The sequence below is a fragment of the Ascaphus truei genome, chromosome 17 (assembly GCF_040206685.1).
Source record: "Ascaphus truei isolate aAscTru1 chromosome 17, aAscTru1.hap1, whole genome shotgun sequence".
Lineage (NCBI taxonomy): Eukaryota > Metazoa > Chordata > Amphibia > Anura > Ascaphidae > Ascaphus > Ascaphus truei.
In genome coordinates, this window is record NC_134499.1 from 33,293,163 (window position 1) to 33,311,182 (window position 18,020).

Consider the following 18,020-nt stretch of genomic DNA (forward strand, 5'->3'; position numbering starts at 1 on the left):
TTAGTGACAAGGGGGCCCCCACAAAGCCTCGCTCAGGGATAAGGGGGCCCCCACAAAGCCTCGCTCAGGGATAAGGGGGCCCCCACAAAGCCTCGCCAGGGATAAGGGGGCCCCCACAAAGCCTCGCCAGGGATAAGGGGGCCCCCACAAAGCCTCGCCCAGGGATAAGGGGGCCCCCACAAAGCCTCGCCCAGGGATAAGAGCAAGGATGCTGCAGAGAAGACTTTATATGTAAGGACCTGCACACAGATACATTGGAAGCCTTTCAGGACAGGACTGCAGCGGATTTACATCATGTGCAAGTGAAAGCGCCATACTCCATGTGGAACGCTGCACCAGGCATAAGGCTGCGCTGCCTTCCTGTGGTAGAGGATGGTACTGCACATAATGCACATAATGCAGCAGCTTTTTTCTGAAGCTAGACCCACTCCTGCCGGGGAAGGCTTAATAAGTCTGTGCCAGTGACCGGATTAAATAGTCAGAGGGCGGACTCATTGTGCCCATGCCCTGCACGCGCTGACCGGTACCTTGTCTCCGTAGCCTCGGTCTTTGGCCATCATTTCTCGCAGAGTCTGCAGGACTTTGATACAAAGTTTCTCCTCATTCTCCTCCAGAAGCTGTTTCGTGTGTCGGATCAGCCTGAACGAAGCACAACAGGAAGTCACGCGCGGCCATGGGACCCGCCAGGGCACAAAGAGGCCAAGGGCTCAGCCCATCTTTATACATAACCCCCCAGCACATACAGAAACTTCCACCCCTCCCCCATCCCAGCATAGAGACCTGTCTCCCCCCCACTCACTTGCAGATGAACTGGCCGCTCTCACACTTCCTGCGGGCGTCTGTGTTCTCCGGGAATAGAAGCTCAGGCCGGTGCAGGACATCCACCAGCACAGAGAGCTCGGCCTGAACTAACGGGCGCAAGCGATCCTCCAGCGACGAGACTATGTCCTGCAGGGGCGGAGAGCACAGGGCCGGCCTTACCGCGGGGCGCATTGCAGGGCCTCCTTACCATACGGAGGAGGAGGAGGAGGAGGAGAGAGAGAAGAGTGCAGGGCCACAAACCACGGAGCTCGGTGCGATGACACCGATGGAACCGCCATCAAGCCGGCCCTTCAGAGGGCTATGTGCAAACTACAGAGGGAGCAGCAGGAGAGACTATACGTCGTCATCTCCAGGGGAGGGTCACCGCCAGTCAAGTGTGCCTAGCCAAGCAATACCACCCAAGAGAAGGGTGGGGCGGAGGGGGGCATAGGAGGGTCCCATCACAATACTGTAACCATAGTTACCTGCAGCCTCTCGATGATGTTGCGATAGTCCCGTGATGCAGTGAGCACAGAGTCACGGCGTGCCGCGTTGCGTGCAGACATGCGCCAGCTCATGGCGGTCTTCTGCACAATGTTGTGACTCTTCAGGAACAGGTTGTTCACCTGACTGTCCAGATCCACCGGGATCGCGATCGCACGACTCTTTGCTGGGACACGAGGGGGAGAAGGCATCACCTTACACCTTGTCACTCCCACTTCTTCCATAGCACCCTCCCCGACCCCCATCTACCCCCCCCCCCAGCTTCCCGACACTCCTCCCCACCCCAGCGCAGCCCCTTACCCACGTCGGACAGCACTCTGATGCAGCTCTCCACTGATGCCTTCTGTGCAGGCAGGAGCCAGGTGCAGTGATACACTCTGAACACAGCCTGCAAGAGCTGCACAAACACCGGCTGCCGGGTCTGCGGGAGGAACAGACCCCAGAATTACTACCAGGACACAATGGAGAGGTCAGGCCCACACAGAGCAAAGCTCCAAAGCACAAACTGCTGCCGGAGAAGATCATCTTTCCTCCCCCCCCAAACATGGAATCCACTTTAGAGACATGCAGACCAACCCCCCTGAACCACCTCCAGTGACCCCACCAAGTGAAAATCCCAACGTGTCATCACGTGGCCAGTGTCACAGGAGTCCTGCATATCTGCACACAGTGGGACAGCAACACTGACTTCTAGAAGATAAGCTGGGACTTTAGGCAGCACTGACAGAACCAGAACTCAAGACAAGTTATGGGTCAGCATTCTGACTTTTGCCTCAGTCATAACCTGCACCCAAAATCATATCTCCGTGTGCAGCAGGAACGGGAGAGCGGAGAGAAAACATTCAGTGTTCATCACCTGCCCCATAAGTGAGACATCCCACCAAATACACCCTGTGCCTCACTCCTCCCTATCCAAGTTACCTCTTTCAGCCTGGTCAGCATAGAAGCCTGTGTCAAGAGAACTCCGATTAGCAAACCTCCCCAGATCAGATACACACCACCCCCGGGTACACATGCAGCACGATGCGACCCCCTCCCCCCGTCATATACCTGCAACAATGTGCACCGATCTCCCCCCAGTACACCTGCAGCGTGGTGCGCTGATCTCCCCTGTACACCTGCAGCGTGGTGCGCTGATCTCCCCCTGTACACCTGCAGCGTGGTGCGCTGATCTCCCCCTGTACACCTGCAGCATGGTGTGCTAATCTCCCCCTGTACACCTGCAGCATGGTGCGCTGATCTCCCCCTGTACACCTGCAGCATGGTGCGCTAATCTCCCCCTGTACACCTGCAGCATGGTGCGCTGATATCCCCCCTGTAAACCTGCAGCATGGACCTCCCCCCATACACCTGCAGCATAGTGCGCTGATCTCCCCCTGTACACCTGCAGCATGGAGCATGGACCTCCCCCCGTACACCTGCAGCGTGGTGCGCTGATCTCCCCCCTATATACCTGCAGCGTGGTGCGCTGATCTCCCCCCTATATACCTGCAGCGTGGTGCTCTGGTCCGAGAACGGGGAGCTGAAGAAAGTGTTCACAATGCTCATCACAATCTCCGTCACATATCGCTCCAACACCAAGTCCGCATGCTTCCGATCACTCGTACTGTTACACACCTGGGGAACCAAGGGGTCAGAAGACCTGTCAAGTGATCTCCAGCCACTGCTCCCAAACTCCTAGAGTAACAAGACTACTCCCCTGCAGGGTATTCACAACAGCAGACCTGTGACCCAGTGACAAAGCACAGACCAGGACAAGAATCATAAGGCGCTGCCCCCTCCAAACCCGTGTCCCTCTCCCTCACCCTGCAGATGTCCACAAGGAAGTTCTCAAACAGTTTCCACATGTGGTTACTGGTGTAAATCTCCTTCATCTCCACCTCCGTGTCCACGTAGCAGTGATTCAGGAAGTTAATGTACGCGATCTTCACCTGGAAGCAGACAACGGGAGGTTAGCGCCGTTAACCCCGACTACAGCCCGGTCCCCAACCCGTCACGTGCCGCTCACCTCGGGGATACAGTCCTCGTGTGTCACCACACGCACAATGTCGTCCAGCGGCAGCAGAGAGTTGCATTTTATCTCCGTGTAGACGTTCTTGCCCTCCGTGCACACGGCCAGCAGCTCCACCAGGTGGATGTGATACATCAGGGGGCTGTTCTCGTCCATCCGCTCGCGCTCCGAACGCATCATCTGCACCAGCGTCTGGAACGAGGCGCGGTCGTTGTAGAAAACCAGGACATCCTCGCCGGAGTTCACCAGCTGCCGGAAGAGAGGAAGTCAGACAGACAGCAGCTTTGACAACTCTGCCCCTCTCGCCTGAACTGCCCCAATTCTGCCCTTCAGCACCTCCCTGGATCACAAGAAGAGGGGGGGGAGGAGAGCGCAAAGTATCCCAGGGAACGTGCGCACTAAACGGAAGAATATAGGCGAACACTTGAATAGAAAATTAGATCATTGAGAATGGGTGTGAATTCTCGTGTGTGGAGATAAGCATTACGTTGTAGAAATCACCTTTTAGCAGACTGCAGAACTGCAATACGTTGTCCAAGGAATAGGAAGAACTTCCAAATACAGCCGAAAAATAAATGGTGCAATATTGCTTTATAAAAGAAAAAAAAAAAAAAAAAAAATTGAAGTATACAATTAACGACTGAGCATATGGACCTCCCGAGGTCAGAAGCGAGGCGCTGGAACGTTCCTGCAGCTGAAGCGCATACGCGCTCCTCCTGAACCATCGCGACGTCGCACACAGGGACAGGAGCAGGCACCACAGCTCACGTGAGGACGTTACCGCGCCGAGCGGAGTCTCTGGACTGCAGAGACGTCAGTGAACCCTGCTCCTGCCCCCCCCCCCCCCCCACCCCCGTGTGCAACATCACGATGGATCCGGAGGAGAGTAATGGGCGTCTGCTGCAGGACCGTTCCAGCGCCTCGCTTCTGACCCAGCGTGGTCCAAATGTTCATCCATGAACCTTCACATTGGTGCGTTACTTCACATCCATTTTCTTTTTATAAAGGAATACTGCACTTTGTATTTTTTCGTCTTTGGACGTTCCTACACCTTGGACAATGTATTGAAGTTATGCAGTCGGCTGAAAGTCGATTCATAACAACTCAATGCTTGAAAATCTCCCTCAGGCGAGAGATAATCCGCACCCATTCTTAGCTGGCCGATTTTATATTCCGTGGTGCACTACATGTTACCGTATAATGCACATATTCCCAGATATTTTACGCTCAGGATCTAGTTCTCTTTGTACTTGTCAAAATGATTGGAGAAGGGAGTCTGGTTTCTATGGCGCCGTCACTACTCCCACGGACTGTTATTTTTACTGCTCCGTTTCCCAGCACATCAGTAAATTCACTAATTTACAAGTGGTATTTCTGCTTGAACCTTTCATATTTAATCTTACATAGTTACATAGTAGATGAGGTTGAAAAAAGACTTCATTCCATCAAGTTCAACCTATGCTAAATTTAGACAGATACTTTATCCTATATCTATACTTACTTAATGATCCAGAGGAAGGCAAACAAAAAAACCCAGAGTCATATCATCCAATGATATCTCATAAGGGAAAATAAATTCCTTCCTGACTCCAAGAATTGGCAATCGGATTAATCTCTAGATCAACATCCTTCCCATGTATACTTATTTGGTATATCCTTGTATACCTTTCCCATCTAAAAAGACGTCCAACTTTTTTTGAACAAATCTATTGTATCTGCCATCACCGCCTCCATGGGTAATGAATTCCACATTTTAACTGACTTTACAGTAAAGAATCCTTTCCTTTGTTGTAATAATGTAACAGACTGAGGTATAGAGCTGGTTATTGATACACTTGCTGAGAGAGCAGGACGGATATACATGGCCGCCAACAATGTTCTATATAGAGAGTGCGATGGCCGCCTACCTCCGCCATGACAATGTCCTGACACTTCTTTATGAAGCGCCCCTCGGCCTTGACGATGGTTTGCAGGAACTTGATATATTGCACGCTGCGCCCGTGCGTTTCGATGCAGTGAGCAAAGTGCTGGACAACGCGCTCATTAATCTCGCTGCACAGCTGGTAATTGTTCATGAAGATGTGCTGCATGGTGACCGCCTCCAGGATCTAGGAGAGGGGGGAGGGGGTGGAGGAGTCAGGCACAGGGGGAGGAAGGAGCGCAGGCAAACTCGGCAGATCACCCAACGCAGGGAGAAGATCCGAGAGTCATAGGGAGATCAGGCAGTATGGGAGTCATTCAATTTCAGGCGCGCGATAGTTCTCAAAAACTGATGAGCCATGGACCATGCTGTGCCACCCTTCCCTTCTCTAACACCGTGCCCCTCTCTCTCCTCCCCCCAACACCATGCCCCTCTCACTCCTCACCCCAGGAGTCAGGAACAAGTTGATGTGCTTGTGAAGCAGAGTTTGGTTCTGTTGGTTCCCGGCACAGAAGTTCTGCAGGAACTCATGAGCAATTCTCATAATCTCCTGCATCCGTGTGTCCTCCATCTGCAGAGAGCGGCAACAATACATGAAGGAATAGGACATGACCACCAGACAGAATCGCTGCAACATTCACCCTACATCCCCCATTGCTCTAGTGGACCTCTTCCCCTGGGGACAGCACGGTTCCTTACCTTCTCTCTCCCCCATCCCCCCCCACACAGGGGCATGACATCGAGGGGTCTTACCTTCTCATACGGTATCTGCAGCAGCTCTAGCACCACGCTGTGTGCTCCCATGTTACGGAGCAGGCGTTGCTGTTGCTTGCGGTTCCTGCGCCCCGACGCGTTTTCCTGGACGCAGAGCTTGCTGAGACGCAGGAGGATCTGCAGGGTGATATTAAAAAAAAGCTGAGAGCTGCACCCCCACTGAGGACTAACTGCGATAATTTGGGGAGGCCCCTGGGCTTACCTCCCTCACCACTCTGTAGTTGTAGCTGCTGGTGCTCTCTGGCTTCTTGGGCTTCCCGGATCCCTCCTGCGAGCAGAAGACATTAAAAAAAAGCCAGATTCAAGGTCACAGCTACACACTGAATAGCAGAAGTATTCCGGCACCAGTCCAGATATCCTGGGCCCTACACAGATTATCTGTGTGCACATGGCATCAGAGGTACAGCAGAGAAGGAACTCTGCAATAAGACGTCGGACAAGTCACAGTTAAGTCAGCTGTGTTTAGGGTGGAGCCGTGAATAGGTAACACAGAAGCACAGAGTGCCGGTAACATGGCGTGCATGCATCAGTACAGGCGCAGTGCGGCTACGCATTCCAGAGGACGCAAGAGCGGGATAGACCGTTACACTGGGACGCACAGAAGTGATGGGATTTAATACAGACCCTTCCAAAACGTACACCAAGTAACCAAACCCGAGCACAGCTCTGGCCCATAAAAGTGGCTCCACATGAGCTCGACAGAGCGAGCGACGGGTCACCGTTCTCAATACAGGTGTGCGCAACTTGCCTCCTTGTGGTCCCCGGCCCCCACAGGTCCCTCCGAAGCCTCCTCCGGCCCCGATCCCTTATACACCCACAGCTCGGACTTCTCCACAATGGACCTCAGCTGGTCCAGGTCCTGCTTTATCTGTTTGTAGTTATCCACATCCTGGCTGGTGACCAGAAGCTGAACCTGCACCCGGGGGAGGGGGAGAGATTCAGACGTTAGGAGACCCCGGCAGAGCAATGCTCCGCAGTCAGGCGGCGCCCCTCTCCTCCTCCTCATGCGCTCCTTTCCTGCTCACCTGTTTGAAGGCCTGCAGCACCTCCTGCCTTTGGCTGAAGTGCCGGAACAGCAGCTGCAGCGCCCCAGATACCAGCGGGGGGTAATCGTGCATCGTGAGGTGCAGGAGCACACGCAGGAAGGTGCGGCCCCCATCGTCATCTAGATCCAGGGGGGTGTTCTCCTCACTGAGGGGGGGGGGGGGAGAGCACATAAGCACCAGCCTCCTCTACGTTACACTAATGTTTAAAACACCATGCATGTACAGCGCACCCCTCCCTCACACACAAGCCCCCCACCCCCGTGTGATGCAGAATGATACTTTCCTCCCTCCGAAGATTCCTTCTGCTTGCTCCTCAATGTGCTCAAAGTCCAGTGCCCCTGAAATCAGAGGCCGGATTATCACACAGTCACTGCAGCACCGGCCATATACCAAACCCCACAATATTACAGCCATTCTATAAGCTGTTACCGCATCTGATGTACACACTTATTCTGAGGCGTCTCATACGCCCCTCTAACTACAGCACCTATCCAAAATATTCGGATCCCTTAGTTCCCACCTCCAGAGCCTCACCCCTCTCCCTCCTTCTCACCAGGCACCACGCTGGCAGTCTGTGCTCCTCACCTCTCCACCCCCCCATCCCCACCCTTTTGTCTCAAAGGTACCACACATTGTGGCCTCTGAGCCCCATCCCCGTGTCTCACCAGGCACCACACTGGTGGTTTCTGTGCTCCCTCCGTCTCCGGCCTGCGCGTTGCTCTCGTCAAATTCACACTTGAAGATGCTGAGAAGGCAGGAGATGCGGTAATCCAGACGTACATTGAGGATGAACTGCAAGGGGGAAGTTACAGGAGTGTCACACAGGCAGCCGAGCGGTAAGGCGGGGAGGAGAGTCACACAGGCAGCCCAGCGGTAAGGGGGGGGGGGGAGAGACACAGGCAGCCCAGCGGCAAGGGGGAAGTTACAGGAGTGTCACACAGGCAGCCCAGCGGCATGGGGGGGGAGGAGAGTCACACAGGCAGGCATGGGAGCAGGTCACAGGAGAAGGCAGTGCAGCTCCATCACCCACAAGATACAGGCGAGGACGGGCGCTCTGTACCTGCAGGATCTCTATGATTTTCAGCTTTGTGTCCATCACAAGCACGTCCTCCTTCTCTGGCTCGCGCTGAGGTTTGATGGTCCCTTCGGGGGCCGCCATGGGGGTCAGCGGAAGGAACCCTCCCCCTCGCAGCACCACCTGCGTCATCAGCTCCCCCACGCCATGTATAGAGCGCATCACATTACTGCCCCCTGCCAACAAACATGCAACATTACACGTCAGCTGCCTCCAGGAACGGCCACTTCCTTCTGCTGCCATGTTAGAGACTAGGAGAAGAAGAAGTAGAGGGGTCAGGGAGGAGCGCAACGCCGCAGGTTATTCAGGTATCCTATGGAAGTGCGGAATCCGGCTCAGCCTGTGACCCCTCAGCAACGGGCATCAAAAGGTCAACCCGATTCTGTGCTACCAAGAGTGCTTGCCTACTCTGTAGAAACCGATACCGGCCGGTGCCCCTGACTAGGGTGCCCACCTTTGCTGTCCTCTCCCTTGCCCATCTTGCTGGCCGGGAAGTTGGCGGCCAGGTGCACGCAGTCCAGGATGGCCAGCAGGATCTTGGTGAGGCGCAGGAGGTCGCTGAAGTTGTAGAACCCGAAGTAGATCAGATTCCGGGCCAAGTTCACGACCTGAGAGGTGAAATAAATCGGGCAGGGCGGAGTGAGCCGGGAAACGGGAACAGCAACTGGCGCGTTTAGGTGCTGGCTTCTGAAGTGGAAGGTCAATCCCCCCCCCCCCCCAGTGTTTAGTTTAGAATGCAAGCTCTTTGGGCAAGGGATGCTTTTTGCCCATGTATGCCGCAGAGCAACCAGGCGTTACACTACAGAAAAAACCGTGCAGAACAAGCTCCCACAATGCACCAGTGACATCACTGGGGGATCCCTCATAGTGAGAGACCAAGGCCACTTCACCTCAAACGTCAGCTTGTTCTTCTCCTTGTCCGAGAAGGGAAAGCGCTGCCCCACCACGTCCCGCAGATACTCCTCCACGAACTCCATGGTCAGCGCGAACCGCTCCTTAATGTCCTCCCGCGATGTCCCACTGCTGTCATAGCTAAAGGGGACAGAACATCTATAGCAGGGATGCCCAACTAGTCCGAGTGCCACCAACGGCTCAGGATCTCCCCGCTTCAGCACAAGTGGCTCCATCTTTGAATGAGCCACTTGTGCTGAACCAGGGATATTCTTAAAACCTGACCCAGTGGTGGCCCTGGAGGACTGGAGTTAGCCACCCCGTGTCTTTCACCTTCGCACCTGATACCAGTCACTACTCCAGAGGAGCCACAGGGCTTTAACCTGCAATGGGGAGGAAGGCGGGCAGTGTAGCAGTGAAGAGGTTAATGACCAACTCCGCCTGACTTTAAGAGGGCGGATCATTCAGTGCCAAGACCAGTGAGGGAGCCATGTGATAAATGAGGAGGATGAATCTGAGGGTCCCAGCATGGCTCGGACCCTCTGAGTAGTCAGCCCCCAACCCACAGTACCGTGCCCCCCCCCTTCCCCCTCCCCCCCCTCAACTCATACTTACTCATCTATAGCGATCTCGGACGGAATCTCGGACCACAAGCGGGCGTACTTCACAGGTGTCACCTGCTCCTGGGGGTCGCGGTCCACGTGCATGTGCAGCATGAGGCGGCAGAAGGAGGCACGCAAGTCAAAGGGCAGGTTCTCGTCCGACATGCAGCGCAGGATGAGGTCCACGTCCAGCTGGCCTGAGATCTCGTTGATGGCCAAGTACTGCCGGTCCAGGCACATACGGGCAAAGAGGTTCAGCTGGTACCTGCAGCATCAGTGAGAGGGGCGCTGGTTACTAGATAAATACGGAGTTCCCACAATGCACACCAGAGCCTGGCACTGCCAGAACAGGAGCCTGTGGGCACCACACAACCTGTCCGTGCCATCCCATCCCACCTGTAGTAGCTCAGCACATCCTGGTCCTCTTTCTGCCCCTCCTTGGCATCCTGGGCCAGCTCCCTTACGCTCTTACTTCTAGTCTCCTTGTGGCTGTCTCTCCAGAAAAGCCAGACTTCCTCTTCATCCTCACCGGCCTCTAGGGGGCTCTCCCCACTGGACACCCCCTCAAACTCAAAGCGAGACAGGACCAGCCTTTGGGGGAGATCACCGTGATAGGATACAGTAATTCCCACACACTTGCATCCACCCAGGCCCCAAACAAAATAGCAAGAGGGGGGAGAGGTAAAAGGAGAGGGGTAGAGGTAAAAGGAGAGGGGAAGAGGTAAAAGGAGAGGGGAAGAGGTAAAAGGAGAGGGAAGAGGTAAAAGGAAAGGGGAGAGGTAAAAGGAGAGGGGAGAGGTAAAAGGAGAGGGGAGAGGTAAAAGGAGAGGGGAGAGGTAAAAGGAGAGGGGAGAGGTAAAAGGAGAGGGGAGAGGTAAAAGGAAAGGGGAGAGGTAAAAGGAGAGGGGAGAGGGGAGAGGTAAAAGGAGAGGGGAGAGGTAAAAGGAGAGGGGAGAGGTAAAAGGAGAGGGGAGAGGTAGATCAGTGGTCCTCCGATCCTCCGGGGCCCCCTTACTTTGTCTCGATGAGTATGTCTGCATTGGCCGGGTTCAGCACTGCCTTACAGATCAGCTCCTGTGTGACTGGGATCGATTTATTCATGGACACGCAGAGGTCAGACAGGTAATCCAGGAACCTGAGGAGCAGACGAGGACCTCACAAGACATTCCCCATTCAACACGTACAACACATTTGCCCCACGCCGTGGCCCTGTACACCCCACACAGACCTCTTCCCCGTGGCTACGCGTCAGTCTCCTCACCGTGGCTCCCGGTTTTTCCGCACCAGGCTCACAAAGGTGTCGATCTCTGCGGCCGTGATGTGTTTCTCCAGCAGCTTGCGGTTGTTGTGCAGCAGAGCGGTGATCGTGTCCTCGGCCAGAACGTCGTAACCAATCTGCTTCTGCATGAAGCCAAACTGCTTGGCAATGTATTCCTGCGAGGGGACAGGGGACACCATGAGGTCGTGCCGGTGCCTCGGCCAGTGAAGGGAGACCCAACGATGGTGTCAGGATGGGCCTCCAATACACTGAAAAGCCCAGGTCAGCCACCTAATGCAGGGACAGCTCCCAATGTTACAGGTGTAGAATCAAGGCGCGTTTGGTTCCATACATATGGTAGAGTTCAGGTGCTGGACAGAAGTCATGTTCCGGCACTGCCGCCCGCCGTTACCTGGTTCTTGCGGTAGTCTTGCTGGGAGTGCCTCAGCACGCGGTAGCAGAGCCGGCAGATGTGTCTGAAGGGCGAGTGTCTCTGGTCGCCGAGCTCCTCCAGTCTCAGCATTGGACCGTCCCCGCAGTCGGTAAACGGAGCCTGCAGCAGCTTGAAGATCTATGAGGGGGGAAGAGACTGAGGCTGCAGAGATGCTGCTCCCCAACCCCACCCTCACCCAATGAGCTGCAGATACTGTGTGTGATACCCATCCCGCACCCACCCGTAACAGAGTTAGAGATATCGCTTGACTTGCACCAGCCCCCAGCTTTTAATTGGCCACAGAGCCAACTGTAGGATATTTGGTGAATGGAGGGGGGCCTTACCTGCTTGAGGATGTTCTGCTCCCGCATAAGTTTCTGCCTCTCCCGGTTGGGTTTGTTCACTAGAACCTCCAGCACATCCTGACCAGAGTTCACTCCGGCTGTCACAAAGTACACCAGCTCCTCCAGCAGCTTGGTGACAGATCTGGGAGGGGGGAGGCACAAGGAGGTGACATGAGACACACTGCATGGTCAGGGACGTATTCTCCCCACCCAATCTCACCTTCTCTCATTCTGTGTGATCGTTCCCTTCTCCAGCTTCCCTGCGATGGAGGACAAAACTTTACTGGCATCGTTTGCAAAGTCTAGATCCCGCACCTCTGCTGGGGACACAGGAACGATGGCAAACGCCTCCTTGTCTTCCTTCACCGGGGATGTGCCAATCTGGGGGGATGGGGGGGGGGGTTTAGAGTGTTCAGGGTGGGCATGAGTGCCACAATACTGTCCCACCAATAAGAAACTGAGACCCTTTTAGCCTCCGCTATTCTTGCACAAACCTCACTATACAGAGGTACGACAACAGACCTATACATCTCCAGCAGTCAGAACAGATATTGGAATGGCCAACCGCTGCCATTCCACTACAGACCACCCGACACTGACCCTGTATTCCCACAGTACCCATATACCCCAGGACATACCCTGGACAGATGCCCCTGCACTTACCCTCAGCATGACTGGCTTCTCCTCATCTTTGTCTATGGGGCTATTGGTGCTGTGGACCCAGGTGTTTGTGCAGAGGTGCCTGAGCCGGACATAGGAGTTCCTGAGACAGGGTGAGGGAGACGTCAGTGAGAGACCGAGCCCCCTCTCTCTAACAACCAGTAACAGGAAGAATATTCAGAGCTTGGGCACAGAGGGGGTGAGACGGGACCTGTGCTCTGTACCCTGACTGCACAGGGCAGAAGGTTCCAGTGCCACTGCCAGCCCCAGTGGGTGAGATCCACCCTGTGGTTATCAGGGATTGAGATGGGTGAGATTTTACCTGGGTACCAGACTGTCCCCCCCACGCAGGGTGGTCGGGTCCAGCTCAAAGATGGAGGAAATGTCATTTCCTTCAGGGACAGAGACCAAGGTGCACATCATCTTCTCTGGGACCACACGCACACGAGCGCGGGTAGCGTCCTGCTCCAAATCCATCTGAGGGTGAGAGCGCATTGAGGAGAGTGACACATGCAGGAGTCAGTTCTGCACCCACCCACCCTACACAGGGAGCAGGAGGTCATGGAATGCAGAGGCCTGAACATTCCACCGACAGCCAGCCGAGAAAAGCAACCAAGACCCCATGAAAGTCAAACCAGCACCTGCGGAATCCTCCGATGCAGACACGTCTGTGAGGAAAGCTCACAATGCAAGTCCCGCTCCATCCTCCATAATAAAATCCTGCCCCAGCAACACACTTTGCATGCACAATGTACTAGCAGGTAAGGGGGTTAATTTTAGCTACTAGGAGCCTGCACAGGGGATAACACTCGTGAAGGGGGAGTCTTTGGAGTATTCCAATGTGAGCAGGTAATATGCTTGCAAGTACCCAGAATCCTTTGGCAAATCAATTGTGCCACTATGTCAGGTCTCACACGAGAGAAGCAGAAAACACCCCCCTTCACGTTCTTAATATCCAGAGAATGTATCCAATGTTACCAAATCCTTCAAAAAGGACTCCCACTGAAAAGTTCAAGTGTACTGAATAACTTGCAAACGCACACACTAACAAACGGCCTCTTTGCCGTGCGTTGCTGGCACTCATAGGTCTGTATTATGCCTAAAGCCAGGTCTGGCAGGGGCCTCCTGGCAAAAGTCTGTTCCCTGGTCCTGTGCAATGGAAGAGTTCAGGTCTCGGGGCACGCCTGCCCCAGCTGTGCTTCGTCTGGAGTACTAGAGATAATGGGGTCTATGCCAGGGAACAGGAGCGGGAAGCAAGCCAAGACCAGGCAGTGAGAGGATGCCAGGGGGTAGCCGGCAGGACATGGGATGGACCAATGAGCAGGCGAGGGGGACACTTATGACAGGTTAACAATGTCCATGTCATTGGATGGAGTGTGGCTTAACTGCCCTCCCTGTACTTACAGAGACCTCAGGCTCCGGACACTCTGCCTCATAGTCAGGGTTTACCTGATGAAAGAGAACCGCAAAGTGAGACGCGACTGGCGAGGAAGACGCGACGGGCAACCAGCGAGGCAGGAGGGGCTCGGGGGGGGGGGGGGGGAAGATACGACGGGCAACCAGCGAGGCAGGAGGGGCTCGGGGGGGGGGAAGATACGACGGGCAACCAGCGAGGAGGTGGGGGGGGGGGGGGGGAAGAAGAGGAAGAGATGCAACGGCCAACTAGCACCACCACCAAAGGGAGGGGAGGAACCCAACCCGTAATCAGGCCGAATATAATCTTATTTATATGGCAGCAACATTCAGCGGTGCAGTACAATATGGGGGCAAGGACACGGGAACACAAGTTAGAACAGCGAAACCACAAGCAATGAGGTCCCTGCATCAAGAAACGTACAATCTGGTAACAGGGCGGGAGGTGCTTGTCATCCAAAAAAACATTATCATTCGTTCTAAAAACACTCATAACATGGAGCTGAAGTACACACTGCCGTCATGGGCGGACAGATTAACCCCATCAGCACTGGAGTAGGGTTAACCCCATAAAACACAGCGGTCCTCAATGGGCAGTTTTAAGTATCTGCTTGAGCACACTTTGTGTTATATTATTTGTTATTTATAACACACACACGAATAACCTACCTGGCCTGATGTTGGGAACCGGAGCCCTAAAAACGTGCCTGCAAAGTACCCAGTGACCCATGGACGTGCCACTCACCTCTGCTGCCAGGTAATGCCCCGTTGCCAAGTGCTTGAAACGGAAGAGGCTGTTCCAGTACCCTGCTCCCCCCCTGCAGGGGTCATGCTGCACCACCTGGGAGGAGACATTATGTGGGTGAACGTGCGGCACCTGCAGCTCTTCTATACCACGCACACTGCAACAACACATCCCACACCAGGAGCGCCACGCAGAAGGGACAGCGTACTCTGAACCCTTATACAAGAGGAATCGCAAGGCAAAGGCAGCAGAAGACAGTCATGTTCAGCTCTGTCTTCACGGCTGGAGGGGAAACGAGGGACCTCAGCAGGGCCCCAGGGCTATAACATGGAAAGGTGGACACCAGTCCATTTGAAGACAAGGTCCTACTGGTTCTTTCAATGGGGCATATACTGTACTGGACACACCACTAACAGATCTATTTAACCAGTCACAGTTCCAGACGACTGAAGAGCACAAGAAAATTGTGAGATATTATGGAAAGTTTAATATTCATTAAAGTAGCGTAAAAGCATAACAAAAAAATAGGACAATGCAGTGTGGGCTATCTGAATTAAGGTTAATGATATTAGCCCAGACTTCTGTAAATGTACATTAAACATTAACGCTGCGGCTATTTTTGTTGGCAAAATCACGGGCTACATCTTCCAATTGTTGCAAAAGCTCATTGGCAGTTGAGATTAGTGACAGTGAAGAGTTACTGCCCCATGGTTTATCTATAGATCTATCGCGGGGGCTACGATTATAAGAGTGCCCACGGACTACAAAGACTTTATTCCGGCCCAGGTAAGGGGAGTACATTCAGAGGACCAGTGGTACCGGAACCGGTGTTCTTTAATACCTTTAGTGACATTACAAAAAGGTCCGGAAGGGATGGTATGCCTTTTTGAGAACGACAATGGGGGGTAAACAAAATGATTAATGACTTCGGTAGATTGGATGAATGGTCAATGGTGCGGCAACTACAATTTAATGCCAAAAAGTACTAAATAATGCACGTGGGTGCACAAAGGCAGAACACAGGGTTATTGGTGCTATCATGTCAACTACTAAAGCAGGAAACGGAGCCATTAGACGACTTCTAAGTAGGCGAGCAGTATAACAAAGCGATGGGGAAGCCAGTAGGATGTTGGGCTGTATAGAGAGGTATTTGCAGCAGAGAAGTAATAATGCCACTTGTATAGAGCATTGTGAGACCTCACCAAGAATACACAGTCTTCAATTCCACAGACCACAGCTTTGGAATTGGAGAAAGGGCTATTCAGATAGTGCATGGTCAACAGCAGGAGTGGCCAACTCCAGTCTCAAAGAGCCACCAACAGGTCAGGTTAAGTATATCCCTGTTTCAGCACAGGCAGTGCAATTTGACTGAGCCACCTGTGCTGAAGCAGGGATATCCTGAAAACATGATCTGTTAGTGGCCCTCGAGGACTGAAGTTGGCCACTCCTGGTCTACAGTAGAAGACTGGGTTTTTCCTGATTAACAGACCTTAATATGTACAGCTTTAAGGCAGAGGGGGGCAGATTTCAGAGAAAATGCTAATACAAGAGGTTATGCTGCTGGAGGGCGGCAGGAAGGGGACGGGTGAGGAAGTACTTCACGGAAATGGTGGTAGATACGTGGAATGGTCTCCCAACAGTGCAAGTAGGGGCCAATATAGAAAGGTAATTCAAACATGATTGGTGAAGACCAAGCAAAATCCTAGATATAAAAGCCAAACATCTAAGAGTCTGGTGTTTCACGGCACAGTCATTTGATGGGAGATCAGAACCACTCGGCCCACCTTGCCTACTCATGTTTTTAGCTCACCCCCAGATTTCAGAGGTTCTGCCCCAGACCGGGCTTAATATGATTAACAAGGCAACTTTGTACAAGAGCTTCCAATAGCCGTTTAGCCCACTGTCAGTCACCATAACTTTTGTTTGGTTGTAACCACTACCAGCTTCACATTACATAGCCAGTAACCAACCTCACTCTGAAGAGACCCACAAGGTCGAAACAGCTGTCTGTGAGTAGGGTTACTGGCTCTGCACTTCAAGCCAATCTGAGCTTAAAATAAAATTTACAAAAAATAAAAACCCTGTGTAATTCAGCAGCATACACTTCTAGAAATCCATGCTAAAATGGATAAGCAAAGAGAAGTGACACTGGGCTCATTTGCATGGCATTACCCAGAATTCCTGGTTTACGAAGCACTGCTTGCAAATAGATAACGGGGAAGGGCAGAATTGCAGACCAGTCTGAGACATGTGACTGCTCACAAGAGGGATTTTTATTTGCCGTTTAACCCAGAAACGCTCCGTAGCTATAAGACACCGGCAGCTCTTACTGGCACATGCAAGAGGCGCGGTTACCAACACTCCTCACGTGGGGAATTAGACAGCACAGCAAGGGTCAAGTGTCAGCTCTGCAGCCCAGAGTTAGTTGTTGGTATTGAACGTCCCCCCCCCCCCATCTCACCTCCACCTCCCACAATGCCTTGGAGCTGGTGGCAGACGTGGCAGACTGGCGGCCCGTGGTCCGGAGGAACACGTGCTGCTTCTTCCTGTACTCGTCACACGTCAGGAACTTCTCCTGCTCCGCGTGGAACAGCCGCACCACGTCTCCCTACAGGGGGAGAGCAGAGTATCGTGGGATCCCACGGGCTGCGCTCCAGCCCCACTCCCATTATCGGGAACCCTTACAATAAATGGCTCAGTCACTGGTTTTCAGAGCATTAAGGCACTCAGGAGTTGGGTTATCACATGAGCTTGTGCTTCAGTGTACATACATATACAAAAAAAAAGCAGGCAGCATCTGAATGTTTTATCCCACACGAGACGGCAGAAAGTGGTCAGGACCAGAGTCCGGCTGTGACATTGTCACACCTCACAGGGGACAGGCTCTCCCACTCCCACCCATCCCCACGGGACCCTCTGTGCCTCACTAACCCCTTTCAGGATGTCATCCTTGTTGTCGCTCCACTTCATGAACAGGACGATCTTCCAGCTCGTGTTGCAGTTCACAGAATTCACCTGGGGGAAGATTCCCGCGGGAAAATTAGCCACTTTGCGCCGGTGGAGCCAGTGACGCACTGCAAAGCAAGATCGCAACCGTGCACTGCTGTCAAAGGGTTAAAGCTGGGGTGGCCAACTCCAGCCCTCAAGGGCCACCAACTGGTCAGGTTCTCAGGATATCCCTGCTTCAGCACAGGTGGCTCAGTCGAAGACTGCAGCAGTTAAGAAAAGGGTGCCAGGTAGCAGAGCAATATTTTGATGATCAGGGGACCGACCTTGGCAGGGGGAAGTCACCTTAAATAACGCAGCTTTGAGAAGCAGTCTGCCATCTGAGCCCCCCACCCGCTGCGGATTATCCCCCCTCCCCAGACAGGCTCTCACCTCATTACAGCCTGGGTTATCTGCCAGCTGCTGGCTGCTGGCATGCAACGGCTGTCCGGCATTCACAGGGTTAAGGACAACTTTATCGCCGATCACAACCTGCGGGAAGAGGCAGACGGGAATCAAACGTGGAAGGACAAGTGGTGTGAGGGGGAGGTGATTCA

At 53.5% G+C, this 18,020-nt stretch overlaps 1 protein-coding gene across 10 annotated transcripts in view; it reads right to left on the bottom strand.

Moving 5' to 3' along the window:
* Positions 1 to 18,020, bottom strand: part of ITPR1 (inositol 1,4,5-trisphosphate receptor type 1) — a 99,159-nt gene that overhangs the window by 24,152 nt on the left and 56,987 nt on the right. For 8 of the 10 annotated variants that reach the window (XR_012788618.1, XM_075574710.1, XM_075574707.1 and 5 more), the window contains exons 7-38: positions 17,857 to 17,955; positions 17,410 to 17,493; positions 16,940 to 17,086; positions 14,479 to 14,574; positions 13,725 to 13,769; positions 12,643 to 12,797; positions 12,324 to 12,423; positions 11,881 to 12,041; positions 11,661 to 11,802; positions 11,296 to 11,454; positions 10,887 to 11,059; positions 10,641 to 10,760; positions 10,022 to 10,216; positions 9,639 to 9,890; positions 9,023 to 9,164; positions 8,587 to 8,740; positions 8,118 to 8,308; positions 7,723 to 7,849; positions 7,341 to 7,395; positions 7,037 to 7,202; positions 6,760 to 6,924; positions 6,214 to 6,279; positions 5,991 to 6,128; positions 5,683 to 5,808; positions 5,224 to 5,424; positions 3,314 to 3,565; positions 3,111 to 3,236; positions 2,794 to 2,922; positions 1,606 to 1,726; positions 1,287 to 1,471; positions 800 to 948; positions 528 to 639 (exon numbers count right to left, since the gene is read on the bottom strand). Coding sequence is in view for 9 of the 10 variants with exons in the window: in XM_075574710.1 (XP_075430825.1) it covers positions 528 to 639; positions 800 to 948; positions 1,287 to 1,471; positions 1,606 to 1,726; positions 2,794 to 2,922; positions 3,111 to 3,236; positions 3,314 to 3,565; positions 5,224 to 5,424; positions 5,683 to 5,808; positions 5,991 to 6,128; positions 6,214 to 6,279; positions 6,760 to 6,924; positions 7,037 to 7,202; positions 7,341 to 7,395; positions 7,723 to 7,849; positions 8,118 to 8,308; positions 8,587 to 8,740; positions 9,023 to 9,164; positions 9,639 to 9,890; positions 10,022 to 10,216; positions 10,641 to 10,760; positions 10,887 to 11,059; positions 11,296 to 11,454; positions 11,661 to 11,802; positions 11,881 to 12,041; positions 12,324 to 12,423; positions 12,643 to 12,797; positions 13,725 to 13,769; positions 14,479 to 14,574; positions 16,940 to 17,086; positions 17,410 to 17,493; positions 17,857 to 17,955 (4,533 nt within the window). In the remaining variant the exon portion in view is untranslated. The remainder of the gene's footprint in view (positions 1 to 527; positions 640 to 799; positions 949 to 1,286; positions 1,472 to 1,605; positions 1,727 to 2,793; positions 2,923 to 3,110; positions 3,237 to 3,313; positions 3,566 to 5,223; positions 5,425 to 5,682; positions 5,809 to 5,990; positions 6,129 to 6,213; positions 6,280 to 6,759; positions 6,925 to 7,036; positions 7,203 to 7,340; positions 7,396 to 7,722; positions 7,850 to 8,117; positions 8,309 to 8,586; positions 8,741 to 9,022; positions 9,165 to 9,638; positions 9,891 to 10,021; positions 10,217 to 10,640; positions 10,761 to 10,886; positions 11,060 to 11,295; positions 11,455 to 11,660; positions 11,803 to 11,880; positions 12,042 to 12,323; positions 12,424 to 12,642; positions 12,798 to 13,724; positions 13,770 to 14,478; positions 14,575 to 16,939; positions 17,087 to 17,409; positions 17,494 to 17,856; positions 17,956 to 18,020) is intronic. The other 2 variants (XM_075574705.1, XM_075574711.1) reach the window with 1 other exon arrangement.